The sequence below is a fragment of the Phalacrocorax aristotelis genome, chromosome 1 (assembly GCF_949628215.1).
Source record: "Phalacrocorax aristotelis chromosome 1, bGulAri2.1, whole genome shotgun sequence".
NCBI lineage: Eukaryota > Metazoa > Chordata > Aves > Suliformes > Phalacrocoracidae > Phalacrocorax > Phalacrocorax aristotelis.
The window spans coordinates 146,119,520-146,144,163 of record NC_134276.1 but is presented as its reverse complement, the minus strand read 5'-3'; the positions used below and the strand labels follow the sequence as shown (position 1 = coordinate 146,144,163).

General features: G+C 39.5%; 1 protein-coding gene across 4 annotated transcripts in view; it reads right to left on the bottom strand.

Annotated features, from left to right (window-relative positions):
• LOC142066675 (solute carrier organic anion transporter family member 1A2-like) overlaps positions 1-24,644 on the bottom strand; it is a 68,447-nt gene that overhangs the window by 6,382 nt on the left and 37,421 nt on the right. For all 4 annotated transcript variants that reach the window (XM_075114481.1, XM_075114491.1, XM_075114473.1 and 1 more), the window contains 9 exons: positions 23,607-23,724; positions 12,626-12,737; positions 11,358-11,499; positions 9,309-9,441; positions 8,257-8,363; positions 4,863-5,009; positions 4,457-4,555; positions 3,737-3,970; positions 1,435-1,599 (listed from right to left, as the gene is read on the bottom strand). In XM_075114481.1, coding sequence (XP_074970582.1) covers positions 1,435-1,599; positions 3,737-3,970; positions 4,457-4,555; positions 4,863-5,009; positions 8,257-8,363; positions 9,309-9,441; positions 11,358-11,499; positions 12,626-12,685 — 1,087 coding nt within the window. In that variant the 5' untranslated portion in view covers positions 12,686-12,737; positions 23,607-23,724. The remainder of the gene's footprint in view (positions 1-1,434; positions 1,600-3,736; positions 3,971-4,456; positions 4,556-4,862; positions 5,010-8,256; positions 8,364-9,308; positions 9,442-11,357; positions 11,500-12,625; positions 12,738-23,606; positions 23,725-24,644) is intronic.

Below are 24,644 nucleotides of genomic sequence, written 5' to 3'. Positions count from 1 at the left end.
ACTTGTATAGTGCCTGTGAGTCAATAATATAACGACAGTCAGAAATGAGAGTCTACTAGTTCCCTTGCACACCCAAAACATCTGCCAAAGTCAACAGCAGTTGGGAATTGCTTGGAGGGCAAGCTAGAGGGTAAGACTGAAACGATTCATGGGAAAATTGCAATCTAGAGTTGCAATCTAGCTCCACCACACACACACGAGAAAAAAAAAGGCAGTGTTTCAATACAGCCTCCCTAGTTGAGAGAGAAACTCAACAGGAAGATAAGCTAGTGAGGCACATCTTGATGAACAGAAAGGAGGAACAGACTTTCAGTTCTGATATGAAATTACTGAACATGCTCTCTTTACTGTTTGATACTTTAACAAAGCAAAGACTGATTGAAAGATATTTTGGAAGTAGCTGTCTAAAAAACTACCCAGCATCGCTATGTCAACACAACACAGATAATATGTATGACAGTTACTTGCCTTTGGATGCACAGCTTCCCAACACTGGTAAGAGGACAACAGTAATATTCATAAGGTCTGTGACATTCTGCGTGACAGGTTTTAAAGAAAAGGGTGCAGCTACTCTGAGAGATGAGCACTGAGTTAAGGAACAGAAGTATTGCTAGAGTATTTTAGGATGTTTCTTCTATAATGATTAGATAAATTCTAGTCTAATTAAGTCACTGCAGTTAAATAAGGAAACTGAGAGTTTAAGATATGATAAAGTGGAACCATAGAAAGGCTCCTACAGTTTCAGGATATTTGCTTTGTGCTACAACTACTTGCCATTACAATTTCCCAATGTATGACACCTTCTTGTCCTCACTCATAAAAAAAAAGACAAGCTGATAAAGAAGAGACAAAAAAGAAAGCTATTTAGTCAGTGCTTTCCTTCCACGGAGTTCTGTATATGAAGGAGGATCTGAGGATTTCAGAAGGCCCAAGACCGATACCTGAGGAGTGGAGATGACGGGAAGCGTTGAAGATCACTGGCAATTTTAGTTGTGCATAGGTACAATCCATCTATGCCTTAAGAGTTCTAGCAATATCATTTTCATGAACATGAAATTTACCCTCAAAATAGAAAAATCAAGATAATTGGGCCCACACACTCCTGGTACAAACTAGCATATTGTCTTTGAGATCAGCAGTGCAAGTTTTACATCAGCTGAACTTCCTGGGCCATTTCAAATGATGAGAAGTAGATTACTAAATCCTGCACATAAAATCAGGAGATGCTTGGCAGAAAATGCATTATTATTTAGAAATGCTTTGTAGTGTGGAATCTCTCATTTGTAGAATCATTTGACCTTAGTCCGTATATGTATACTTGTACACATGAATATATATATGCATATATAAATATACGTATAAAAAAAGATAGAGAGATTTTGCATAGAAACATCACTACTTGGTAGAACACAGCAAAGCAAAATGCAAACGTACCAATTAAAAAGATGGCATCCGATGCAGATTTTCCGAACTGCTGTTCCAAATATTTGGGCATGAAGGATATCATGCCATTGAAGGCACTGAACTGTAACACAGTTATGCATATAAATAACATATAAACTGGGTTGTGAAACAGAGCCTTGAGGAATGGGATGAAATCTGGAATGAAATAATGTAATGAGTTAGTGTGATGCTTTATGAAATGTATCAGCCATTGCTCAGCGTGGCTGAGGGAGTAAGAGGGAAACAGAAATGCTCCTTAGCTGGATCAGGCTAATTTTTGTGCTTTGCCAGATCCCACAGGCCAAAGATTACTTGCTTAGCTCAGGCTACCCCAACACATGTCTTCCACACAAAGATAACACACATACACACGCGCACACTAATGCATGTTGCTGCTTATAGAAGTATCACAGTAATGGTCTTATCATAAGCGTTTCCTGAAACTTTTTAGTTGTATAGTGACTGAACTTTTCACTTAGAGTTTTGCAGCAGCAGCTACTCCCTCACTATTCCTACTCCTTTTTCTCTCATCCCATGCCCTCAGAGCATTCACCAAAACCCCTTTCCTGTACCTGGCGTGCAAAGGGAGTACAAGGGGTAAGGGGTGCAAACGCACTAGATAGCTGTGACAACCCATCCCCAGAGACTTGATCCCTGATTTTGGTTATTGCTGCTGTCAGTGGTGGGGCAGAAGAGGCCTGAAGAGGGAGGTGACCACAGTTATTCCCACCATACTCTCATAGTCTGGATCCTCCAGTCTTTGGCCAAGTAAGCATCTGAGAAACTTAGTCACACAGGTCTTTTCTCTATGCAATGCCTATTAAGTCAGGATCTGAACCATAAAAAAAAAACCGACCACAGTTTGTCTCTGTCTAATATTCTCTGTTAATTAATGTGCTGAGCTATTGTCAAGAAACTCTGCAGAAAAACATAAGCATCTGTAAAACAATGACTGTGCTTTATTGAAAGTGGGCACTGCTTAGGAAGGATATATATCTTTCAGAAGTAGACAAGTATCTTACTAGAAGAGGATCTGTAGGCGAGTCTTGCAAAAATGAGTCAAATATACAAAACACTATAGATAGGCTGTATTATTTATATATGCCATGCAGTTTATAATCAGAGCTTTCTGAGGAAGAGATTAAAGTTAACTATAAATACTTCAATTTTCATCTTGAAATATTCAGGGATATTAAAAAGCCATCTGAACATGTCCTGGTCAACTGGCTTTAAGTGGCCCTGCTTGAGCAGGGGGTTACGCCAAGCAACCTCCAAACTCAGTTGTTCTGTGAAATGAAAAGGTTCTTAATTCAGGATATTCAGGGACAGTGGACATTCACACCAACACAAGGAGGGAATGATAATGAAAACATAAGCTCTGAAGGGACTCTGGAGTACTAGGACCCACAGTCTGAACTAGGAACCTTTCCTCCCCAGAGCAGTACTTTATTCATGGATTCATCTCTACATGTCAGCAGAGAAAGATGCTGTGTTTATCAAAATGAAGCTGCAATATCAGCCAAGATCTGAGTATGGTGAATTTGCAGGATTCAGCTTGAAACACCATGGAGAGGTAGCTGGCACCTGGCACTTTCTGAAAATGAAGATCCTGTCAAGGGGCCCTGAGCTGGGTATACAGAATCATGAGACTACTCTGAAGATCATAGCCTTTGATGAACGTTACTCACTTATGTTTCCAACTAGCACAAAAAATGGAAGGAAAAAGAATAGCTTCCTAGAGATACATAGATCTGAAAGACCACAGATGTTAATGCTACCAATGGTAACATGAATAAATATGTCAGATAGATCCTTGTTCAACAGATATTAAATGTTTATGAGTCACTTAGGCACCTGTCAATTCCCTTTTATAGCTTCAAGTTGGAGTCAAGAAACACATAAGACTTGTGCTGATTTTCTGCTTTTCTGCACAATAAATGTGGGGTACAACCAACTGATATCTGCAACTTGTCCTCAGCACACCAAGGTGTAACATTCTTAAGCAGATTTCAGTGCATTAATCCTCTACCAGGAAGAAAAGCTCCAGAGCTACATACACCTGAAATGCAGGAGGGGGAAAGGAGTGAATTCAGATCCTGGATCTATGGAATTAGCTTTCTTCCTCTGCAAGGAGCCATTCTAAATCCCTACACAAATAAATTGGTTGTACTACAGAGAGGTGAAGAACAGAGTATGCATTTCATACCTTGGACCCATCTTTATTTACAAAAATATACATAGTTCACACCTTAGGGACTAAATTAAGAATAAAATAAAATACCATACAACTTGCCTTTAGCAATTTCACACATGGTCTGTTTGGCTTCATTTTCATCATTTTCTTGCAACAGTACTACACTTTTTTTACTCGTCCTCTCAGGTTCATGTGTTTCTCCTTCCTTCACAAGTGACTTGGGCAAAAAATAAAAAGGTATTCCTGCGAGAAGATTCAGTGATGCACAAATCAAAATGCCCAGCCACCATGCTCCAACCCAGCGGGCATCAGTAGTTGTTATATTTATGTCCTCTATTAAAAAAAAATTCAAAGAAACAAAAAAATCCACACATCTTAAATCAGTTCAGAAACAGTCTTTGCTGTCATTGTGTGTTTTCCTAGTCATCTCTGACATGCAAGATATTAAAAAACATTTTAGAGATTCTTAAAATGAGGCTGATGAAAAAGAATAGTCTCTAGTTTTCTTTTCTAATGTTGCTAATTTTCTAGCAAATTTCAGTGTTTTGTATTAAATCAATTCTGGCCTTCTCCTGTGTTAAGCCAGATGACACAATTGTTCATCAGATAATTGATATGCAGATTCATTTGTGTATGTGTGAATTCAGGCCTTTTATTGAACTGAATATTATACACAGATTTTCCATTCTAAAAGAAACATAAGCAAACTTGGGTAAAATGAAGACACCTCATATTAGCAATGAAGCATCTTTTAGTGTTCATAAATACACCATCATGCCTACTGATTTATCTGTAAGATTTTATATATTCATCCATTACCTGTATCTACTGATCCCAGATCAACAAACAGTTCTGCACAGAATGATGCCAACAAGAAACCAAGGAAGGGGCCGATTACGGTTGCTGTATGGAGACATCCTAAAGTATGAAAACGAGAAAACATACTAAATTAGAACACAGACATAATTATTTTCTTGGAATTGTTATCTATGTTTAGGACAGCTTTACTGAATAGACATTTGTGCCTAAAAATTGCCTTATTTCAACAAGTTCACCTCCAGTTAAATTACAAGTTCTACAGTATTATTCTTTTGATAAGGCAGTAATGTCTTTCTTCTCTCTTCCTTTACTGGACTGAAGGGAGTCATAATATCCTTCTCTTTTGCTTTTGTTTATGTGTGTGTGTGTTTGGGGGAGGGAAGTTATCACACTAGGGTTTATTTACCCAGGTAGAAAGGTGAATTCTCTGCTTTGGCAAAATCCTCCAAATATGAAATGCCTAGAGGCATGATGGGAGTTTCACCCATTCCTCGTACTATGTTTCCAACCATCACAAATATCCACAGCAAAGACCCACGCTCTTTTTCACATTCTGTGAATAAAATAAGAAGCCAGAGTTAATATTTTAATTCCAACTCTTAAGTAAATTCTATAGATGAAGACAAAAAATTATCTAACAGCTTAAACTTTGATGGGTAGGTCTGTCTTGTAAATCAGGGAAATAAGTAGTTGCGATACTTGAAAGGCTCCAGAACTGGAAGAAGCTGTTGCACTTGCTGGAGTAGGGTTTAAATACCATCCCTCTCCATGCCATTACTCATCCAACCATCTGGCAGTCCAACTACTGCATAACCTAGGCCCTTCCCTTTCCCTCAACAAAACTGCCATTTTCATGTCAGCAGAGAGAAGACAGTGCCTGAACATCAGGGATGAAGGGATGAAAAATCATGCCTGACTAACCTGATCACCTTCTACAACAAAGTAATACTCTCTGTTGACACAGGGAGGGCAGCGGATGTTGTCTACCTGTACTTCAGCAAAGCATCTGCCACTTTTTCCCATAGTGTCCTCCTAGACAAACGGGCAAGATACAGACTGGAGGGACAGTCTGCCAAACGGGTGGGAAATTGACTCATAGACCACACTCAGAAGATTGTGATCAATGGCTTTCACTCAGGTTGGCAGCCTGTCACAAGTGAGGTCACCATGCTATTCAACATCTACAGAAATGGTCTGGATGATGGGATTGAAAGCACCCCCACTGAATTTGCTGATGACACCAAACTGGATGGTGAGGTGGACACATCAGGAGGGAGAGCTATCTTAGAGAGAGACTTGGACAGTTTGGAAGAGTGGGCTAGCAAGAACAGTATGACCATCTCTCTGAAATTCAGGAGACTTTTGCAATGATTCAGGTAATTGTTGCATAAAGCCCATACATTATCAGTTAATTATAAGAACATTGTCTGAAATAACCCTGAAGACTTCCTGATTGCACAGTGAGGTGCCACCATTTGCTTCCAAGAAAGCTTTGCCAGTGCAGAAGATGTGGTGGTGTTCTACCTTTGCATGGAATGAGATTTCTGAGCTTTTCAGGTTCTTTGCCTTGATTCAGACTGCTAGCTTCGGGTTTACTAATGTTCATAAGACCCCAGAAAAGCACATCGAGAGTAAATTTGACTATGTCTAATCATTGACTGTTTGCTGGTAGCATCAACCAGCACTCTGTACAACAGTCCTCACCACCTGGAAACCCCAGCTTAGACCCTTACCTCAAAGCTCTGTTCTAGCACTACAGACTTTTGCCTTGCAAATCAAGGACCTCCCTAACCAGAAATTCCATCTGTCCTGCTGCTATCTGTTCAGGTATTCAATTTCAGACTTGGGACATCCTGAGGACAATGCATATTCTGATTTGGCATATAATATACAAATTATTCCACAATTGGCACATCACCAGATGTTACAGAAAGGTTTTCTACCTCCATCAAATCTCTGCAACTCAGAAGGTCAGTATTTCCCTGAGCAGGCACCTACTGGAACATAGCCTGCAATCTGCCCATCTGGGCACTGCTCTGAGGAAGTTTCTGACTCACTATGACCTTTATACAACTCTCAATCAAAATCAACATCCATAACAATATATCTGGCCAGCCTGCTGAATCTATCCGGGGATATTTATTCACATCTGTCCTCCTACATAACTCAACAGAAGAATACTGCGCTGCAGCACAATCCTGTTTGTCCCACATCAGAATAGTTGTATCAGAAACTGTTATGACCTTGAGTACTTTCCTTCTCTCGCTAATCTTGGATTTCTTCATCCCACCACTTTGTTTCAGACTCCACTGTTCTCTATGGCCCACTTTGTCATGCTGAGACTTCTCACTGCCAAATCGTTAACAAATAAAAACCGTCATTGTTAGTAGCAACTGATAACTTTCTAAATGAAAGCATTACTGTTCAGAGACCAAGCCTGGATCTCCTGTATCAGTGTCAGACTGCTGTCAGCAAACACAGGTGAAGACTCCACATGCAGACGTGGTCAAATTCAAACCACTTTTTGCATCACACAGGAGATGAACTCATATGTAGGAATGTCACAGTTTTGTTTGTCCATAAACTAATAGAGATACAATCACCTTACCCAAATGTAGTCATAGGCTTGAGGACATATGTGTTCTAGTACACTGAATGGCTGTATAATTTAGAAGAAAATGCTTTATCTATCTATACCTTAATTTGTGCATTTATAAAATGAAGAAAAACAATATCTGAAATCTTCAAATGAAATATTAATACCAAGTGCTATTAAGTATACACTTTTCTCAACTTTTCATTGTGAAGATGGAAAAATTAATGCCTTAAGTGACATGCAGTCTTGGAAAGCTTGGAAGCCATGCCCATTAATAAATGGAGACACAGAAAACTACAGTACAACAGTATGGTTTGATGTCACTGTATACATAAAATATTTCAGCAGTGTGACTGAGCTTTAGCACACAGTGATGGAAGACCATCACAAAATGTAACAATTAACTGTGGGATTAATCTCAACCAACTTTTGCCATCCACCGATCATCTAAGTTTCCACCAGTCAGTAGGCGCATGCAGGAGGTGATCTGACCTGCCCTCAAGTAAAGAGCATGAATGTCCTTACAGCAAGGGACACACTCTGCAAGAGCTCTGTAGCCTCCTTTGACCAGCTATCAAGGGAGCCTAAACAGATGGTCCAGACTAAATGCTTCCCTTTGAGGAGATTAATCCCATCCTCAGTGTGAGGATTTTGTGTGTGATCGTTTAACAGTTGCGTCTGAGCCTTTTGACTTCATAACAGTTACTTTATGTGCATATTGCTAGCGCACATACATATTTCAGTCTCCCAGGTAAGTTTCAGTCTAGTTTAAACTATTTTCTCTTTTCTATAAAAGGAAGTGGGATCTACTTTCTTGCTCTATCTCTCTTATTCTTGTGTGGTACAACGGAAAAGTATCCTCATGCCTTTTACCCATTGTCCAGATATGTTTTCCAGTATCATAGTGCTTCAAGTCAAAAAGAGGAATATTTGTGAGAGCAATCTGGTGTTATATTTCCCCAAAGTGGATGATAGGGATATTGACTGAGCTGTTCAGATATTGTGAAAACTGCATGAAAAAAAGCTACAGCTCTGGAGTCACAGTCTAAAGAAACAAGGCAGCTAGGAAATTACCTGACCTCTAGTTTTTATGCCTGATCAAAAGCAGGAACCTGAAATAATTGCTAATAAAAATAAAAACGTAGTTACTTAAACACTATGAAAACTGAGTAAAAAGTACTAGTAGATATAGGAAGAGTCATACCTGTTGATGGTTCCTCTGTAGGTAAAGACAACACACTTTGATTAACAAGGCACAGAGGCATGACTGAAAAATTCTGCCGTGGTGAAATACTGCTTTCAATATGATACCTGTTTGAATCAACGGAAAGCATGTGTAGGTTAAGAAGAAATACATCAGAACCACCTCTTAAATCTGTACTTCAGTATTGAAGCTACCTGTAAGAAGAGTGTGTAGCTACAGGAAGAAGGAAAACCACATCAAAACCTAACTGAGCCTCAGTAACAAATCAGGCTAGGAACAAAGTAACTGCAGCAGGGAATCAACCCCCAGTGTTTTACCCAGACTGTTATCTAGCCTCTAACATAATCTTGTAACAGATGCTTCTGGAGAAGTGGATGAAACACTCTAACAAAATCCCTCGTATTTCCTTCTTCTCTCCTACTCTTCTTACATTCTAATCCAATTTACACCCTAAACAGAGGGTGCCACTAAGGCTGTCAAAGCCACACCACATCGGGCATAACAAGATTAGAAGACCTTCTTTTCTCAAAAGATATCTCACTGATGAAAATATAGACAAGTCTAAATGACTATTTTGTTAAGCCAAGCAAAAATAGTGAAAAAGTGGTTAAAGAATCATTATAGTCTGTAAAGGCCTTGCCAGCACAGCAATCAGGTATGATCTGTCATCCAGGCTCCAGACCAAAGACATCTTAAAAATTGTGTTGTATTGACCATCCAAGCAGATAAGAGCTAGTAGTGTAATGTGACAGTATCACAGGCCACTGTTTCTTTGGAGAACCCACAATAGAGGTAGCACAAGGATGAAGGCAAGGCAAAGCAAAGCAAGGTAAGGGCAAAGGCAGGTGCCCAGCAGAGGGGTCACTCTCCTCAGGAAGTGATGACCGACCTTTGAAGCCATCTCAGAAGCAAAACAAAATAAGCTGCCCTACAATTATCATATCATACCCATGCTTAGTGATGTCCCTCTCAATAAGCAATACTATTTCAGTGCAAGAAGTTAAGGCAAGTAAGGATCACAGAAGCTGCTGTAAGCTAAGCAAAATACTCACCTTCCAAATAGGAAATGAGGAAGTGATATCAAAAGACATCCAAATGACAGAATTGTGCAGCCCAGAGCAATTATTCTGGGTCTGTGAAACTTTGCTCCAAAGTGACTCACAAATGCTATCAGCAGCAAGTTGCCTGCAAAAGAATCTGGTCATTATTTACAAACCAAAGCATCCCTATGTCTTTCAAAGTGCAACGGAAATTTGAGTATACCTTGTTAGCTCAACATCTGTTACTACCTGCCTTGCAAAAACTGGAACTAGACAGGGAACTTCCTAAATTATGCAGTAAGTCCCTCCTATCTGTGATGTTTTTCTGGGAGACTTACACTACATGGAAGAACATGAGAAGAGAAGGCAGAATGGAAAAGAGATCATGGTGAAAGAGATTTTTGACGGCATTTATGTAAAGAAGAAATTTCCCACCATTTACATAGAGACCAGGCTCAGGGGGTGCAGAATAATACCTGTTTTAGGAAGTTATTTTCCTAGGATACTCTACTTTGCAATGTGTGGGAAAATACATAAGTATATATCCAACCGTTTTTGTACTGAAAATAATAAACATAAGATGACATACAGAGAAAAAGGGAATAATAGATTAATATTCATTTCAGTAATAGCTTAAGAGAAATTAAAAAAAAATACAGATTTTTGTGCCTAATACCATCTAAAAATACAAATGGGCTGAAAATCTTCATTTTCTTCTCCTCCACTTTCACTTCAGATTCAGCTGATTTTCTATACTCTTCATCTATTGCTATGCAAGTAAGAAAAGAATCAACCTTCATGTTGTGAATCAGGTCCTATAAAAATAACAATTTAGTAATAATACACCAATTAGTTTTGTGATCTTCTTAGCAAAAGAACAAAACCATGCCTCTGAGTAATGAGCAGCACGCTCTGAAAGAAGATATCTTTTTTATGTATGATTGCTAGACAAACTCTATTGAACCAGTAGCTTGAATGATACTTAAAAGATATACACTTACATGGTCCTAATAAGTTCCTTGTCTGCCACATACACTGACTCTTAATCATTTCAAATGTTAATATGATTATTCACAGTTATTTTACATCCTTGGAGATAAGAATGCCACAACTTGTTATAGAAAAGTGCATATGAGAGGATAATTTATTTTAAATAATAAGCCTTTTACATACTACTTCATTAATCTTGACCATGTCATATCTCTTGAAGTCTCTTCCTTACCTAAAGCAAGCATATATCCTGGGTATTCCTTCTCTATCATAACTTTGAGCTGCCTCACCAGACTGCTTTGCCAGCAGCAGCATGGTGTTGCCTACACTTTCTTCTTCTTGCACATGTGGATATAGGAGACTGGGAAAAGTGGGGGAAGAGCCTTGTATCCCCTGTGCAAACCATTTCCTCAGCTGAGCCAGGGATAATAAGGACCCACATTGTGACTTTAAGGGTATAAAACACATCCTCTGAGGGTCTCTATTTAGATGGGTTTGGAACTATCAAGCCTTTTGTTTGGTTTTTTTTGGCAACGACAAGACGTAAGCCTGTCACTGGGCAATAAAACTCACTGATAGGCAAGGTAAGGATCACTAACAGTAGGGCTGGAAACTTTCTTTAAAATTGTACAGGTACAAAATCTTGAAATATTATTGAGTTTGAGTAAAGAGACAATCCACTCCAACCAACTTTGAGGTCACTGATTAAAAGCAGTGTAAAACACTAAATATGACCTTAAATTCAAACAAAGTTTATAAAATCTTTCTGGTTTGTTAGTTGATTCAGTACAAAGCTCATAAAGTAGTTCTAATTTGTTAGTTGCACTGCAATATCTTTAAATAGTGCATAAATTAGCTGAACCAGGGTTTAATCCTAAACTTCATTTAATTTGCTGTGTTAGTTTCCAAGACAGCAAATATGTAAGTACCAGCTGAAACGGTAGGATAGATTCGGTCACTATTGTCACATACAGCAATTGACAGACTGCTGTGGACATGAGAGTCACTAATACATGTTCAGCCGACATATTATATTTTCAAAGAATAAGGAATACTAAAATGAGTCATTACCAATTTCAAAGCTTCCATTAATGATCCCCACTAAAGAAGCCGGAATATTAAATTGTTTCTCTATCTGTGTGTACATGCTGTTCATGTAAGCACCAGACATCGTTTTACCAACAAATGCAAGTGATAGCGCCAGCAGAAATACCTAGGAAGGAAAGAGGAGAATGCATAAAGAATTCAAAGTTGTGTATTTAGGAGTATTCCATGGTTATTTTCCCCACCAAAGATGTGCTTCTAGATAAAACAAGTGGGCAGTCCTGATCCACTGATATGTGTGTAAAGCTCAAATCCTATCATCTTTGTCCACAGAATTATGGCTTCACTAAACAAAATAAAATGAAGCAAGATTTTGTTCTTCACCTGCTCCCATTGACCAAGACTGTCTTCGGAAACCTTAAGCCCCATTTCCCCAGCCAAGACAGACAGAGCACAGCCTCTCTCACCGTGTCTGCTGCAAGATTGCCATCTGCAGGACTGCATAACATCTGCAGCCAGACCAGGGTGCAAAGACCTTCACACCCTTTGCTTATCTGAATTATAAACAACCTGCAGAACTAAGATCTTTTTCTTTGATCTAATTACTTTTTCAAGTATCTGCTCTCCCACCTCAGTAGAGGTCATGAGTCCAGAACAAGTAATTTCAAACAGAAGTAGTAAATAGTGTGTCCTTTTTACAATAATATAGTAGCACTTGACAGTAAGAAAAAAAAAAAAAGAATAATATATGCAGTAGCATTAAAATCTTTTTAACTTTAGGGTTCCTAATAAACAGTATTTATGAAATACAATCAACAGTATTTTTAAATATAACTCCTGCAAACGCTAAAAAACATAAGTAATGTATTGGGGCTTTGAATTACTATAAAAACCAAGCTATTTTACAACTTTTATAGAGATTATTGACAATAATAGTCTATGGGTACATCAAAAGCCGATTTTTACTGCCATGTTACAATCAGTAGGGCTCATTTCACAGGTTTAAGAAGGAATGGCAAATGTCAGACTAGGGGGATTACACAAATTCAGAGGTGGAGCTTCAAAGAAGCAATCAGCCACACCCCCAACACATCACAGAGTATAAAGTTCAGGGACATAAAAAGCAACACATGATTGCTTACAAACTTGCTTGACCTTGGTTAAGGCATTAACGATAAGGAAAGAAACAGAACTTAATCATTCATTTAGTCTAGATTGTAACTTATACCAAGCCACTATAGGTACAAGCAGTCACAATTGTGGGTTCATAAAAACCTGCTAAAATATTTTTGTACCTTCAGCTTGGAAATGCAGCAGAATTTGTCCTCTGCATGTGGCTTCTCAGCATCTTTCATGTTGAGTTTTTTAATTGATCCCAATGTGTGCTTCTGAGTCTGTCCAATGTTCCTATTACAGTGTTGAAAAAGACAAAAGCAAAAAAGAAACAGTTTTATCCCATGTTTACAAAAAAACCCAGATTCCTTCTAAGATATTTGATATTCAAATTTCTTCCTTAAATAAATGCAAGCTGAATTCCAACAAGAGCTACAGCCTATAAACTTCATTCTAATAGAGAAATTTGGCATGTGAATGTCAACAATGTAACAGGTAGCCATTTCTGATCAAACACTGAATACTGTCAGCAGGTTACAACAAGCAAAGAACAGAGAAAAGAGATGTTCAGAGGGAAGCTAGTTTGTAATACAGCTTTTCAGTCTTCTTCACAAGCTTTTGGTACTGACCACTGCTGGAGACAGGGTTATGAAGACCTATACATTTCACTGACATATACTTGTCTCCATGGTCTTTACTTACTATGCCTGTCCTTCCTAACCATAAAAAGGATATTTAGTTCTGCACTGCATGTTCTATTGAGCCCTCTCCTCTTCCACTGGCATCAATAAAAATTTGTTCATTTTAATAGAAACTGTATTGGAGACTAACAACTTGGCATTAAAATTAGAAGAAGAAAAAATAAAACCAAAACCACCACATCAACTTAAGTTCTAAGTGGAAACAAACCAGACTCTGTTCTGCTTCCCCTCCCAAGATTTGCAAAAACATCCCTCTTTACTTGTCGGCCTACTTTTAGTCACCTCCATATCGACTTGATGGTTAGAGCTTCTGGTAGCACTAACCCACTTACTTTCTTATATATCTTACATATTTCCCAAAAATTAGTTCAAAGAAGGAGCAACATATTCTAGGGACTTGAAATATACTTATCTGTGAAAGTTCCTACTTATCTGAGGGTTAGCATAATGAGTTAAACAGGAAGAACACTAGTTTAAAGAATATTTCTCCCTAAGGATTGCCACAAATGCTTCATTAAATCAAGTTATTCAATACAGTTCCCTCTGCCTGATGGGGTAAGCTGAAGGAAACCAGGGCAAGACAGAGCCCTACCTTACAGTCGGGATCAATATAGGCTAATTTCCACTTTTTCGTCTTAGATACACTTTCCAAGCGTGATCTCGTGGCACCTGCTCTTCTCTATGTTTTCCACCTCATGGAGCTATGGCTGGGAAGTAAGTTGTCCTTGACAAGCCCACCAATAGGACTGAATTGCCTTTCACATTCTTCAGGCCAACACCCCCCCAGTCAATCTCTTCAAACACTAATTTCTACAGCAATGTTAATCCTCTCAAATGTGTTTCTTAACTTGATTCCCAGCAAATGCATGGGCATTAACTCCTTCTACAGCTACCTCCTCATTTTCAATCTCTGAAAGCATAATGCATTTTTATAGCATTCCTGCAAATACTTACTATACAGTTAAGTGTAGGTGGTCAGCAACTCAGACAATTAACTATGATATATAAAAAATTTGCATTTCTGCTTTGCTTAAAGATGCTTACACAAACTGTGTTCAATCACCAGTACTAAACTGTGCTCATACATCTTTGCACTTTCTTTGCAATTTGGCATAAATGTTTATATTCCAGGGAATCGTTTATGCCTTATCTTAATACTGCTTTATTCAGACTGTAGCCCACCTGCAATGCCAAAAGGTAAGGAACAGAACAAAAATTGCAGTCACCTATGTTTGTCCTCTTCTGCTCCTAGGAGTTGGCAATGGGATTCTATTCCTTACTATACCAGTCCCTGCATTTCACTGCATTGATACATTGAACATCATCTGGCTAATTACAGGTTTTCTCTCCTGGTGCTATAAGAAACCAGCCAGCAACCTCTGCCCAAGTTTCTCTTGGGGCATCAGAAACATCATACTACTCCTCATACAATTACAGATGACAAAACGGCAATGTTTGCCTTTTTACCTTCCCTCAAAGCGTAAATTATGGTAGGAAAAAAAATGAACTGCAATCCATTGTTTTACTGGGAAGATTATTAAGATTACTAATTGAATAACTAAATAGAATTCTTATTTCCAGCTATGTTCCTGAGGTTGTTTCCCCCATCTTTAAAATTTTTTTGTCAGCATACTTGGTCAAATGGAACTGAAGCCAACACAGACTAACAGCCTAGATTATCAGAGAGATGTAGGTGCGTAACTCACTCAGCTCAGGTGCATTTATACCACACTTTAAATCCAGGTTAGAACTTGGACTACCATTTCTGTGCCTAAAGATGAACCAATAGTGTTCCCACTCCTATCTCCCTGCTCTTTGTTGTGCATTCCTGTTGCTTTACCATTCTTCCACTCTTGTGCTCTTCAGGCTCTTCTGCAAACCTTTTTAACTCATTAAACAGTCAGAAATTTAATGCAGCAAAAGATTGCTTTCCAGGTAGTGAACTGATTTGACCTGCAGAATGGTTCAACAAGTGTTAGACCCACATAAACAAAAGAGCAGGAAAGTGGAGGCAAGAACACGAGAAGAGAGGAGAAAGTGGGAGTGAAAGCAGAGTAGGAAAGGATGGAGAGTGAAACCTGCCCATCTAAGCACAAGTGATGTGTTATGTCACTTCTAACATTTGTGGAACTACGGTCTCATGCCCTAACCTAAGCTGCCCATGCCAACCCTGAATGCTGCTGGCCTCCTAGGATCAGCACAGTTGTAAGGAAATTATCTAATTCAGCAAACATCCGTCAATAACTCTTTAGCCAAAGCAAGCAGAGAGGCAGCTTATGCTACTAGGATATTCATGTTGCAACTAAGTTTTGTAACAAACCTCTTGAGGAATTTGTACAGTCCAGATGAGATTATATATTTATGCAAAGGTTTGCCCCTGGGTTCTGATTGACCTACCAGCTATCATGTAAACACCTTCACTTGAATCCTACTCATAGGCCTCCAACATCCACTAAAAATTCAGGGAAGAGGTTAATAAAATCCCACCTTACAGGATCTTACTCCCTGCACTTCTGCACTGAGTTTGGAACATATTTATGGCAGGCTAAAATGTTAGTTAGTGGTAACGCCACAGCTGCCTCTTCCAGCTGTCTCCACCACTGGAATAAATTTCCACAGGCAACCAGAAAGACAGACAAGTAATCAGAAGCCTTGTGTCTAGAAGATAGCCACCTTACACAGTGCACAAAGAACTGAAGTGCACAGTGTGGACAGTTTTAGAACAGGCTAGAGCTACAAAGGAGGTGCGTGAAGTACAGCTGATGTAACTTGGGCTGAATGAGGTTGGCTTAAAAACAAAGCAGACATATTCTCTGTGGATCAAAGCAGGCATATTCAGTGGGGTTGACAACAGCAGGCAGGCTAGCATTGAGAGACATGAGTTTGGACCCATTTGTCCTAAACAAACCCATGTTTATAGTTTTAAACCACATTTCACCTTAGCTAACCAATAAAAAAGAGAACAAAAGCGCACAAATACCTGGATTTAAATGTCTAGGAAGCAATATTCTGCAAGTTGCCTTCCCTGAGTCCTAAGGGAACATCCTATTTGCAATGTAAAATGCATCTTCCATTTGGTTCAGCTTAGTCATATGGATAAACATTAGTCCTTGTTTTGCTCACAAAGAGGATTAAAAACCACATGAGGTAACCAAGCAGAGGGCGATTACCGTGTCAGAATTTTAAATAATTTATTTTCCCAGTTGCAAAAAGCATTCTGACATCTTGTTTTACCATGCACAGTTCTAATTATTACTCAAATGCAATTACACTAATGTTAGACTAAGACAAAGGAAAAAATTCTCATGGCAAAGCAGTTAGGTACTTACAGTTATAAACAGGCTTTCAGAAGAAATGACTGATATCATATGCTTAAACTTTGAACTTTTTCTAAATTGTTGAAAATTAACCTAAGTATACTTCCTGCAGAATTTGTGTTTTTGCCAAATGGTTTCAGCTGTGCATTTTAGAGTACTCAGAGTGAAAGACAGGAGGAAGAGGTCAAGCAAATTAGCCAGGAGACCTGCACCAAAGATCAAAGACCTTCTAGAGAAACTTAAATGGAAGAAGGAGGTTCACAGTATGGGGAAAAAGGGACTGGCTACTTGGGAGGAATATAGGAACATTGTCAGGGTTTGCAGGGATACGACAAGGAAGGCAAAGGCCCACTTGGAACTAAATTTGGCAAGGGATGTCAAAGATAACAAGAAGGGCTTCTTTAAATACATCATCAGCAAAAGGAAGACCAGGGAAAGTGTGGGCCTGCTGCTGAAGAAGGGCCCAGGTGACACAGGATGCAGAGAAGGCAGAGTTACTGAATGCCTTCTTTGCTTCAGTCTTCACTGCTATGCCTGGCCCTCAGGCATCCCAGCCCCCAGCAGTGAGAGAAAAAATCTGGAGAAAGCAAGAATTCCCCTTCGTTGAGGAGGATTGGGTCAGAGATCACCTACACAAACTGGATCCTCGCAAATCCATGGGCCCCGATGGGATGCACCAACAAGTGCTGAGGGAGCTGCTGGATGTTCTTGCCAAGCCACTCTCCATCATCTTTGAAAGGTCATGGAGGACAGGAGAGGTGCCCGAGGACTGGAGAGTAGCCAACGTCACTCCAGTCTTCAAAAAGGGCAAGAAAGAGGACCTGGGAAACTATAGGCCAGTCAGCCTCACCTCCACCCCCAGAAAGGCGATGGAACAGTTCATTCTAGAGGTCGTCTCCAGCCATGCACAGGAAAAGGAGGTTATCAGGTGTAGTCAACACGGATTCACTAACATCATAGCCTTCTATGATGGTGTGACTGGCTGGCTCGATGAAGGGAGAGCAGTGGATGTTGCTTATCTTGACTTCAGCAAGCCGTTTGACACCGTCTCCAGTACCGTCCTCACAGACAAGCTAAGGAAGTGTGGGTTAGATGAGAGGACAGTGAAGTGCATAGGGAACTGGCAGAAAGGCAGAGCTCAGACGGTTGTGACCAAAGGGGCAGAGTCTGGATGGAGACCTGTCACTCGTGGTGTTCCCCAGGGGTCTGTGCTGGGTCCAGTCCTGCGCAACATCCTCATCAATGACCTGGACATAGGGATAGAGTGTACCCTCAGCAAGTTTGATGATGATAAAAACTAAAAGGAGTGGCTGGTACACCAGAAGGCTGTGCTGCCATCCAACGAGACCTGGACAGGCTGGAGAGCTGGGCTGAGGGGAACCTCATGAAATTCAGCACGAGCAGGAAATAGTCCTGCACCTGGGGACAAACAACCCCCCGCACCAGTACAAGTTGGGGGTTGACCTGCTGGAAAGCAGCTCTGTTGAGAAGGACCTGGGAGTTCTGGTGCACAGCAAGCTGACCATGAGCTGACCAGCAATGTGACCTGGGGACCAAGAAGGCCATAGTATCCTGCACTGCATTTAAAGGAATGTGTCCAGCAGATCGAGGGAGGTTATCCTCCCCCTCTACTCTGCCCTAGTGAGGCCACATCTGGAGTACTGCATCCAGTTCTGGGCTCCCCAGTTTAGGAAGGACAGGGAGCTGCTCAAGCAAGGCCAGCGGAGAGCTACCAAGATGATCAGGGGGCTGGAACATCTCTCTTATGAGGAAAGGCTGAGAGACTTGGGTTTGTTCAGCCTGGAGAAGAGAAGACTGAGGGGGGATCTTATCAATACTTATAAATATCTGAAGGGCGGGTGACAAGAGGATGGGGCCAGACTCTTTTCAGTGGTGCCTGATGACAGGACAAGGGGCAATGGGCACAAGTTGGAACACAGGAAGTTCCACTTAAACATGAGAAATAACTTCTTTATGGTGAGGGTGGCAAAGCAGTGGAACAGGCTGCCCAGAGAGGTTGTGGAGTCTCCTTCAGGTTTCATCTGTAACCTGAAATCTCTTGATGACATTTGTGTTTGTCTCCCTCACAGGAGTAACTACTAATGTACATGAAAAGCCTAAATGCAAGGTCTGAGAAGTGTGATGAGGGTGGGATTGGGATTAATGAAAGCCTGGATTTGGGCACAGCCTCCAGGGCAGTGTTTCTTAGCTTTCTCAGGAAGCACCCAGCCTTCCTGAAAATACCCCTGGACTATCACACACCCTGTGTGGGTAGGCTCCTGGGAGTGGGAAATACAGACTAGCAAGGTACTTGGCATTTTTGTTACATGGTATGTTTTTGTCTCACAAGGTTATAGCTCTGCTGCTGTACTGAAAAACATTTTGTAGACCCTCTGCTGACGTCTTACAGACCACCGGTGGCTGAGGATCCTGGCCTGCCCGGTGCTGCACCAGAGCATGAGGTAAGGCATTTTTCCCTATTATTTCTTATAATAACAGTTCATGATTGCAAATTTCTGACAGCTTATCTTCTCAGTTCTCACACACTAGAAAATTTCTCAAGTAAAAATTTATTAACATGCTTCCAATACGTTAAAAGCTTCAATCTCCCTCAGAAAATATACTTTTCATAAGAGCTATAGCACTACTTTCTGTTCTCACTTCATGATCGTCTCCAAATCACACCTGACGGCTGCCTGTGCTGGGATTTTACTCATACAGTTTAAGTAGAAATAGAAATTCCGTTTCCACCTTTCATTTCCTTTAACTAAAGTCTGAGGTGAAGTCTTATTTCCCACTAAGATATTTTGAGAGTTTTCTTGCATTTTATATTTTGTCCACTTATCCATTGCCACTTTCAAAAAGCTGAAAAATCCTCTGACAAAATAAGTACAAAATATGAAGACAGTGGTCCGAGTTCTGTCACATGCTGTTTTGTGTTCACAGAAGACAGTACAATGAAAAAGCCATGGTGAACAGAGGTAGAAAATGGCTGAGTGTAAAGCTGCCTTTACTCCATGTGGCCATCCTTGCTCCCCTTAAAAAAAAAACAGCTAAAGGTGATGAAGGAACAGGATACTGCCTACCAAAACAGCAGTTGTTCAACAGTGTACGTCAACAACAATGTAGTATGCATTCAGGTGTAAAGTGACTTCTGTACCCATACCATGTGCAACAGCCCTCTGTGTATTACTAAACCTTGTTCTATGTAGGAGAGAAGTCTTGATGTCATTTGGGCATTACCCTTGCTTTTGCATTAAAAATATCTTAACTTCAATATTCTAATCGTAATAGTTCTGGAAATCTCACTGCAAGCACCTAATCAAGAGACTTGACTAGAATACACAGGGAATTTGATATATGGTATTTATTTTTGGTGATTAGAAACTAGAACTGTAGATCTCAGTTTAGTTGTTTCTTAACCCTGTGTTTAGCTGGTACAAGGGCTTGCCAGATCTTTCTTCTTTCTTTCTCACCCCAACCACTCTTTTTTTAATATTTCGTCTCATAACTATTTGTAGAACATATTCTACATATATTTTATATTTTAATCCATGTCTGTTTGGGGGCAGGGGACACCATGATTTTGACTACTGAGGTCCCTATTTTCAAACCTCCTTATCCACCATAATTATTTAAAAGTGAGCTTCTGAGATGCATGCAAGTATTTTCAGTATCTACAGGAAATAAGCACACCAGTGAAATAAAAGCAATTCTCTGGGGTTTTAATTAAACAAATAACCATTACATAAACCTTGATGAGATAGGCAGTCATAGGCACATCACATGCAGGACTGTAATTCTACAGTCTCAGTAGGATTATTTTGTTCAATAATGATTTCTGCCCAGGGTGAGTAAAGTTGAAGATTCAGACACAGCAAAGGACTTACAAAAAATGAAAAGCAAACATTTCGGTCAAATAAATACCTCCTTATAGCAGGCACTTAACAAATTGCTTTAAACACTTCTCTCCATATCAGAGAAAAATAACCCAGGTGGCAGTTTAAGTGATTTACAGTTTGTCCCCACTATCATTTTATTTTCTAGCTCCACTTTAGAGAACTTTGCTTTTAAAATTTCCCCTAGAATTTATCATCAATAATGTGCATTTTAGAAACTGAAGATGAATGAGTGAGTGCCCTCTTTCCTCTTAAAAAGAAAAAATAATAAAGGGGAAGAAGAAAAGAAAAAAAAAAACATATTATCTTTTAAAAAGTTGAAGTACCTCTTCAGGACGATGTCTTTAATTACTGCATGCATTGGCTTATCTCATCTCACTTACGAGTTTTAAACTCCTGTTTGCAAAGATTCACATTGCCCATTATAAAATATTTACTCTTATACATGCTGCTTAATTTTGGTCAATTCATATTAGCATATTTGCGAAGTGCCTTAAAGTAGGAACCTACATGCTGAACATTCACAGAAGTCAAAATAATTTCACTTACTGATGTGCTTAGTTTATCTTTAAAAGCAAAATGAAGAAATACATGTTTCAAGGGCATATTCCTTTGGACACACACACACAAACAAAAAAGTTTTCCCCAGGATTGTCTGCATTCAAACCTTTCTGGTGTTCTATTTTTCTGCAGCACCATGAGGAAGGAAGTACTATTGGAATTATATCAATCTTTGCTTCATGGAGAAAGGATCTTATAGACTTGTGCTTACAAATGAACAAAGGCTAGTATCCATACATTTGGCTCCACAGTCTTGGAGGAAGGAGAAGTGCCTTTTACAGGGATAACAAAAGAAATAATTCCTATGAAAATAATGTTTTCCCAGAAAAACAAATTATTAGACTGAAAAAAATATTTAGTTTAATTTTTAGCTGCCTGAGAATGCTGGAGAGCTTTTATATTTTTCCAGGCTTTTGGGGAGATGAAGGATGTTGGGGGAACATTTTTAGGGTATATGCGTGTTCCTAATCTTAAAGTAGGTAATTGTAGCCTTCTTGCATGGTCTGTGTGTATAAAAAAGTGTCTGAAGGAATACACCCATAAGGTCCATACCTGGGGACTTTAGTGACTTCTGTGAATTTTCAGCATTTAGATGCGATTAGGTGACACTGAGAAGCACTTACTGTGCAGATGTTGACCTTTATAACCTGCTTTTTTTTTGAGCACACAGCCTTCAGCTGTGGTACTGAGGTGCTGAATGAAGGTAAGGAGTCACTCCCAGCCATTTGCCAGTGATCACCAACATGTACAAATTAAATAACTCTCCAAAAATATAGGACTAGAGATATGAAATTAAAATATATTCACAAATGCACAGTTTAATATTCATTAAATTTATGTAAAAATCAGTGCATATGGAATTCGGTATTTTTCTCTATTGTGATTAATTCACAGATAATGCAGCATTATAGACAGTCTATGATGTCTTAGCATATTGAATTCCCATCTTCGTCACAAGATTTCTCCTAAAGACCATATTTGCACCAAGTTCATTGCTTCCTGCATAATCAGCCCATCTCTTGAGAAACTGAGACTACAAGTATTTTCTTCTGTCTGGATAGATTTTATTTGAGGGTCACTCTAATCAATCTAACACTTCAACATAAGAAAAATACCCTGAGAGGGTAAAGTATTCATATAGAATGAGGTATACCCTATTCTTAGCAAGTAGATTTATTGAAGATCCTCATCTAGAGTCTTACAATAGGTATCTGAGAGAGTCAGATATTTCCAGATAGTAATTTATCCCATCTTAAGACAGCTGTCTAAAATAAGTGGGAGGAAACAGCCTCTGGAGGTGCTTCTTTCTTCCCTTTGATTTGAAAGTCTAGAGATCTAGCTTAGTCTAGATAACTAACTTTTAGACAGATAAAAATCAGGTCAGATGACATCTGTCCTGGTTATCTCTCCTTATGTTATTCTAGATCTACTCATTTTGGCCAAGGAACAAAAAAGCCTGTCATCCAGCAGCTCCCAGCCTAAAGTCAGGAGCCCCTTAGAATTGCTTAACCAAGCTCCCTGGCAATTCAAATGGATAAATGGTGTTCTTAAGGAAATCAGTAGTTCTCAGTAAAAAATGCAAAGCTGACGTACAATTATTGGCCCTAGTCTAAATGTTGTATGTAATGATGGGTTACCTACCAAAACCACAGAAGTCACTTTCTCACTGTAAATACAGTACATGATTTTGGAAATGCTGGAGACTAAGTAGCTCTTTCCCAGCACTGCGGTTGTATACAACCACAAATGCAACTAATTCAGGAAAAGCTGGAAATACGAGCTATGCCTCCACAGAACAGACTACTACAGCAATCAAGGGTTGGACATCCCATAGGACATAGCGTGGCAACCCAGATAAGGATGTCATGACACAAAGTAGGTTCACTGTCATTTCCCCCATCAGTTCAGAGCTGGACCACAATCCACAATCCAAGAAATATTTAAAACCATTTCTTTTCTCAGTTGTATCTCCTGAGATCTGCTCCTCTACTGCAGGTTTATCAGGACACACAAGGGAGCTTAAAATTTTACCCCTCACTAGTACTGACTGGGACAGTGGCTGTGCAGAGCTCCGATAGTTGAGTAGCCATGCAGCTCCCAGTCAAATGGAGACTAACAGAGAGAATTTCTAACAAGGACAAAACAGAATTTTCTTCTCAGGGTTGTGCCCTGGCCTGGGTACACACTCCAAAAGCTTCACTGCAAAGTTAAACCTTTGAACAGGCCAGCAAAACTGAGTCTGGAAACCTCACAAGACAGGCTCTTTCACAACACTTTCCCTCCTTTCAACTGTTCTTAGAGGCCACAACATCTGCAGAGAACAAAAAACCCTTCTCAAGATATTTTGGGAACTTACTCTCTCAGAAGACAGGAAGGATGCAAAATAAAGATGTAATAATTTAACTGATCCTCCCTTAATCAAAAATGTATTTATTATTACTCTGGAAGTGGTTATACTAGACTGAGGTAAATTGTGTGGAGTCACACGGTCTCATTGTACTGGCCAATGAAGAGACTACTAGGTAAGAGTGTGACCTACACAAGCCAGGTAGGGAAGCACCCATCTGCATTTAACAGAGTGGGTGGTGCTTATCCCTGCATATGCAGAATCACAGAGAGGCACAAGACCTTCTGAGCCTGAATTCAGATTGTTTGACTATCCAGTAACATTTCCTTCCCTCTCACCTCAATGGAGTGCATGTTGGTTACAGACCAGATGAAGATTCAGACCTGTCTTCCATCCTTGACTCTGTCATCGACTATGTGCATCCCCCTTAACTCATCATCATCTCAATTTTTTCCCCTGTAATACAAGAACAATAAACGGTCATTTATAGCAAGGATTCAGATACATACATTGGAGATAATATTGTCAATGTGCAAAACATTAATTATTGTCTGTTTTCATAACTATTTATTTATTTAAACTAGTGAGAGTGCTATAATAGTTTCTCTCTTAAGAAAGAAGATTAGCACATTGATTTCCACTTGTATGGATTTGGAAGGTTTGCTTTCGTTTTAGCAAAACAGGTTCGTTTCTTCCAGCCTCCTGGCAAACTTTATGGAGACATAAAATTCTTTATACTTTGTAAAATTTGCCAAATGCTGGAAGGCATTCTGTTACACGAACTTCTATTTTTAAATGTTAGAAAACATAAATGTTCCAATTGTCAAAACAGCTTTCAGAATAAATTAGCTGTGTAAAATAAAGTTGAAAATCTAATTATATACTTTTGGGCAGTACCTCCTTTTTAAAGTACAAAGGGATTTGTTCTGTGCTCAGGACGTCAGCATTCCACTAACGAGTTATATCATCTCATGAACATATTTCAAGAAAAGTTAAAGGAACAAATATACTGTAGGTTGACTGGCAGTTCAAAAGCTTCAAAGTCTCTCTGGAGTCTTTTCCTCTGAAAAAATGACATTGGCTATGATTCATCAACCAGTGATTTATGTAACCTAATAGCATTTCACTTTTGCTATCCATCAAGTCCTCAGTTTTTTTGGTGTGTGATAATATGCTTTGTGTGCAGAGATACTGTCACACAACAGGGTATGGTACCAGTTACCAGAGGATGCTTAAATGCGATACTCCTGGCCTTTCCAGTACACTTTACATAGAAACATCTTCTAAGATGGCTCAATCCTAAAAAGTGTGAAACATCCAAGTGGAAGCTCCAGGAACATGGGGCAAATTTTGGGAATCAGGCATGTAGCTATGCG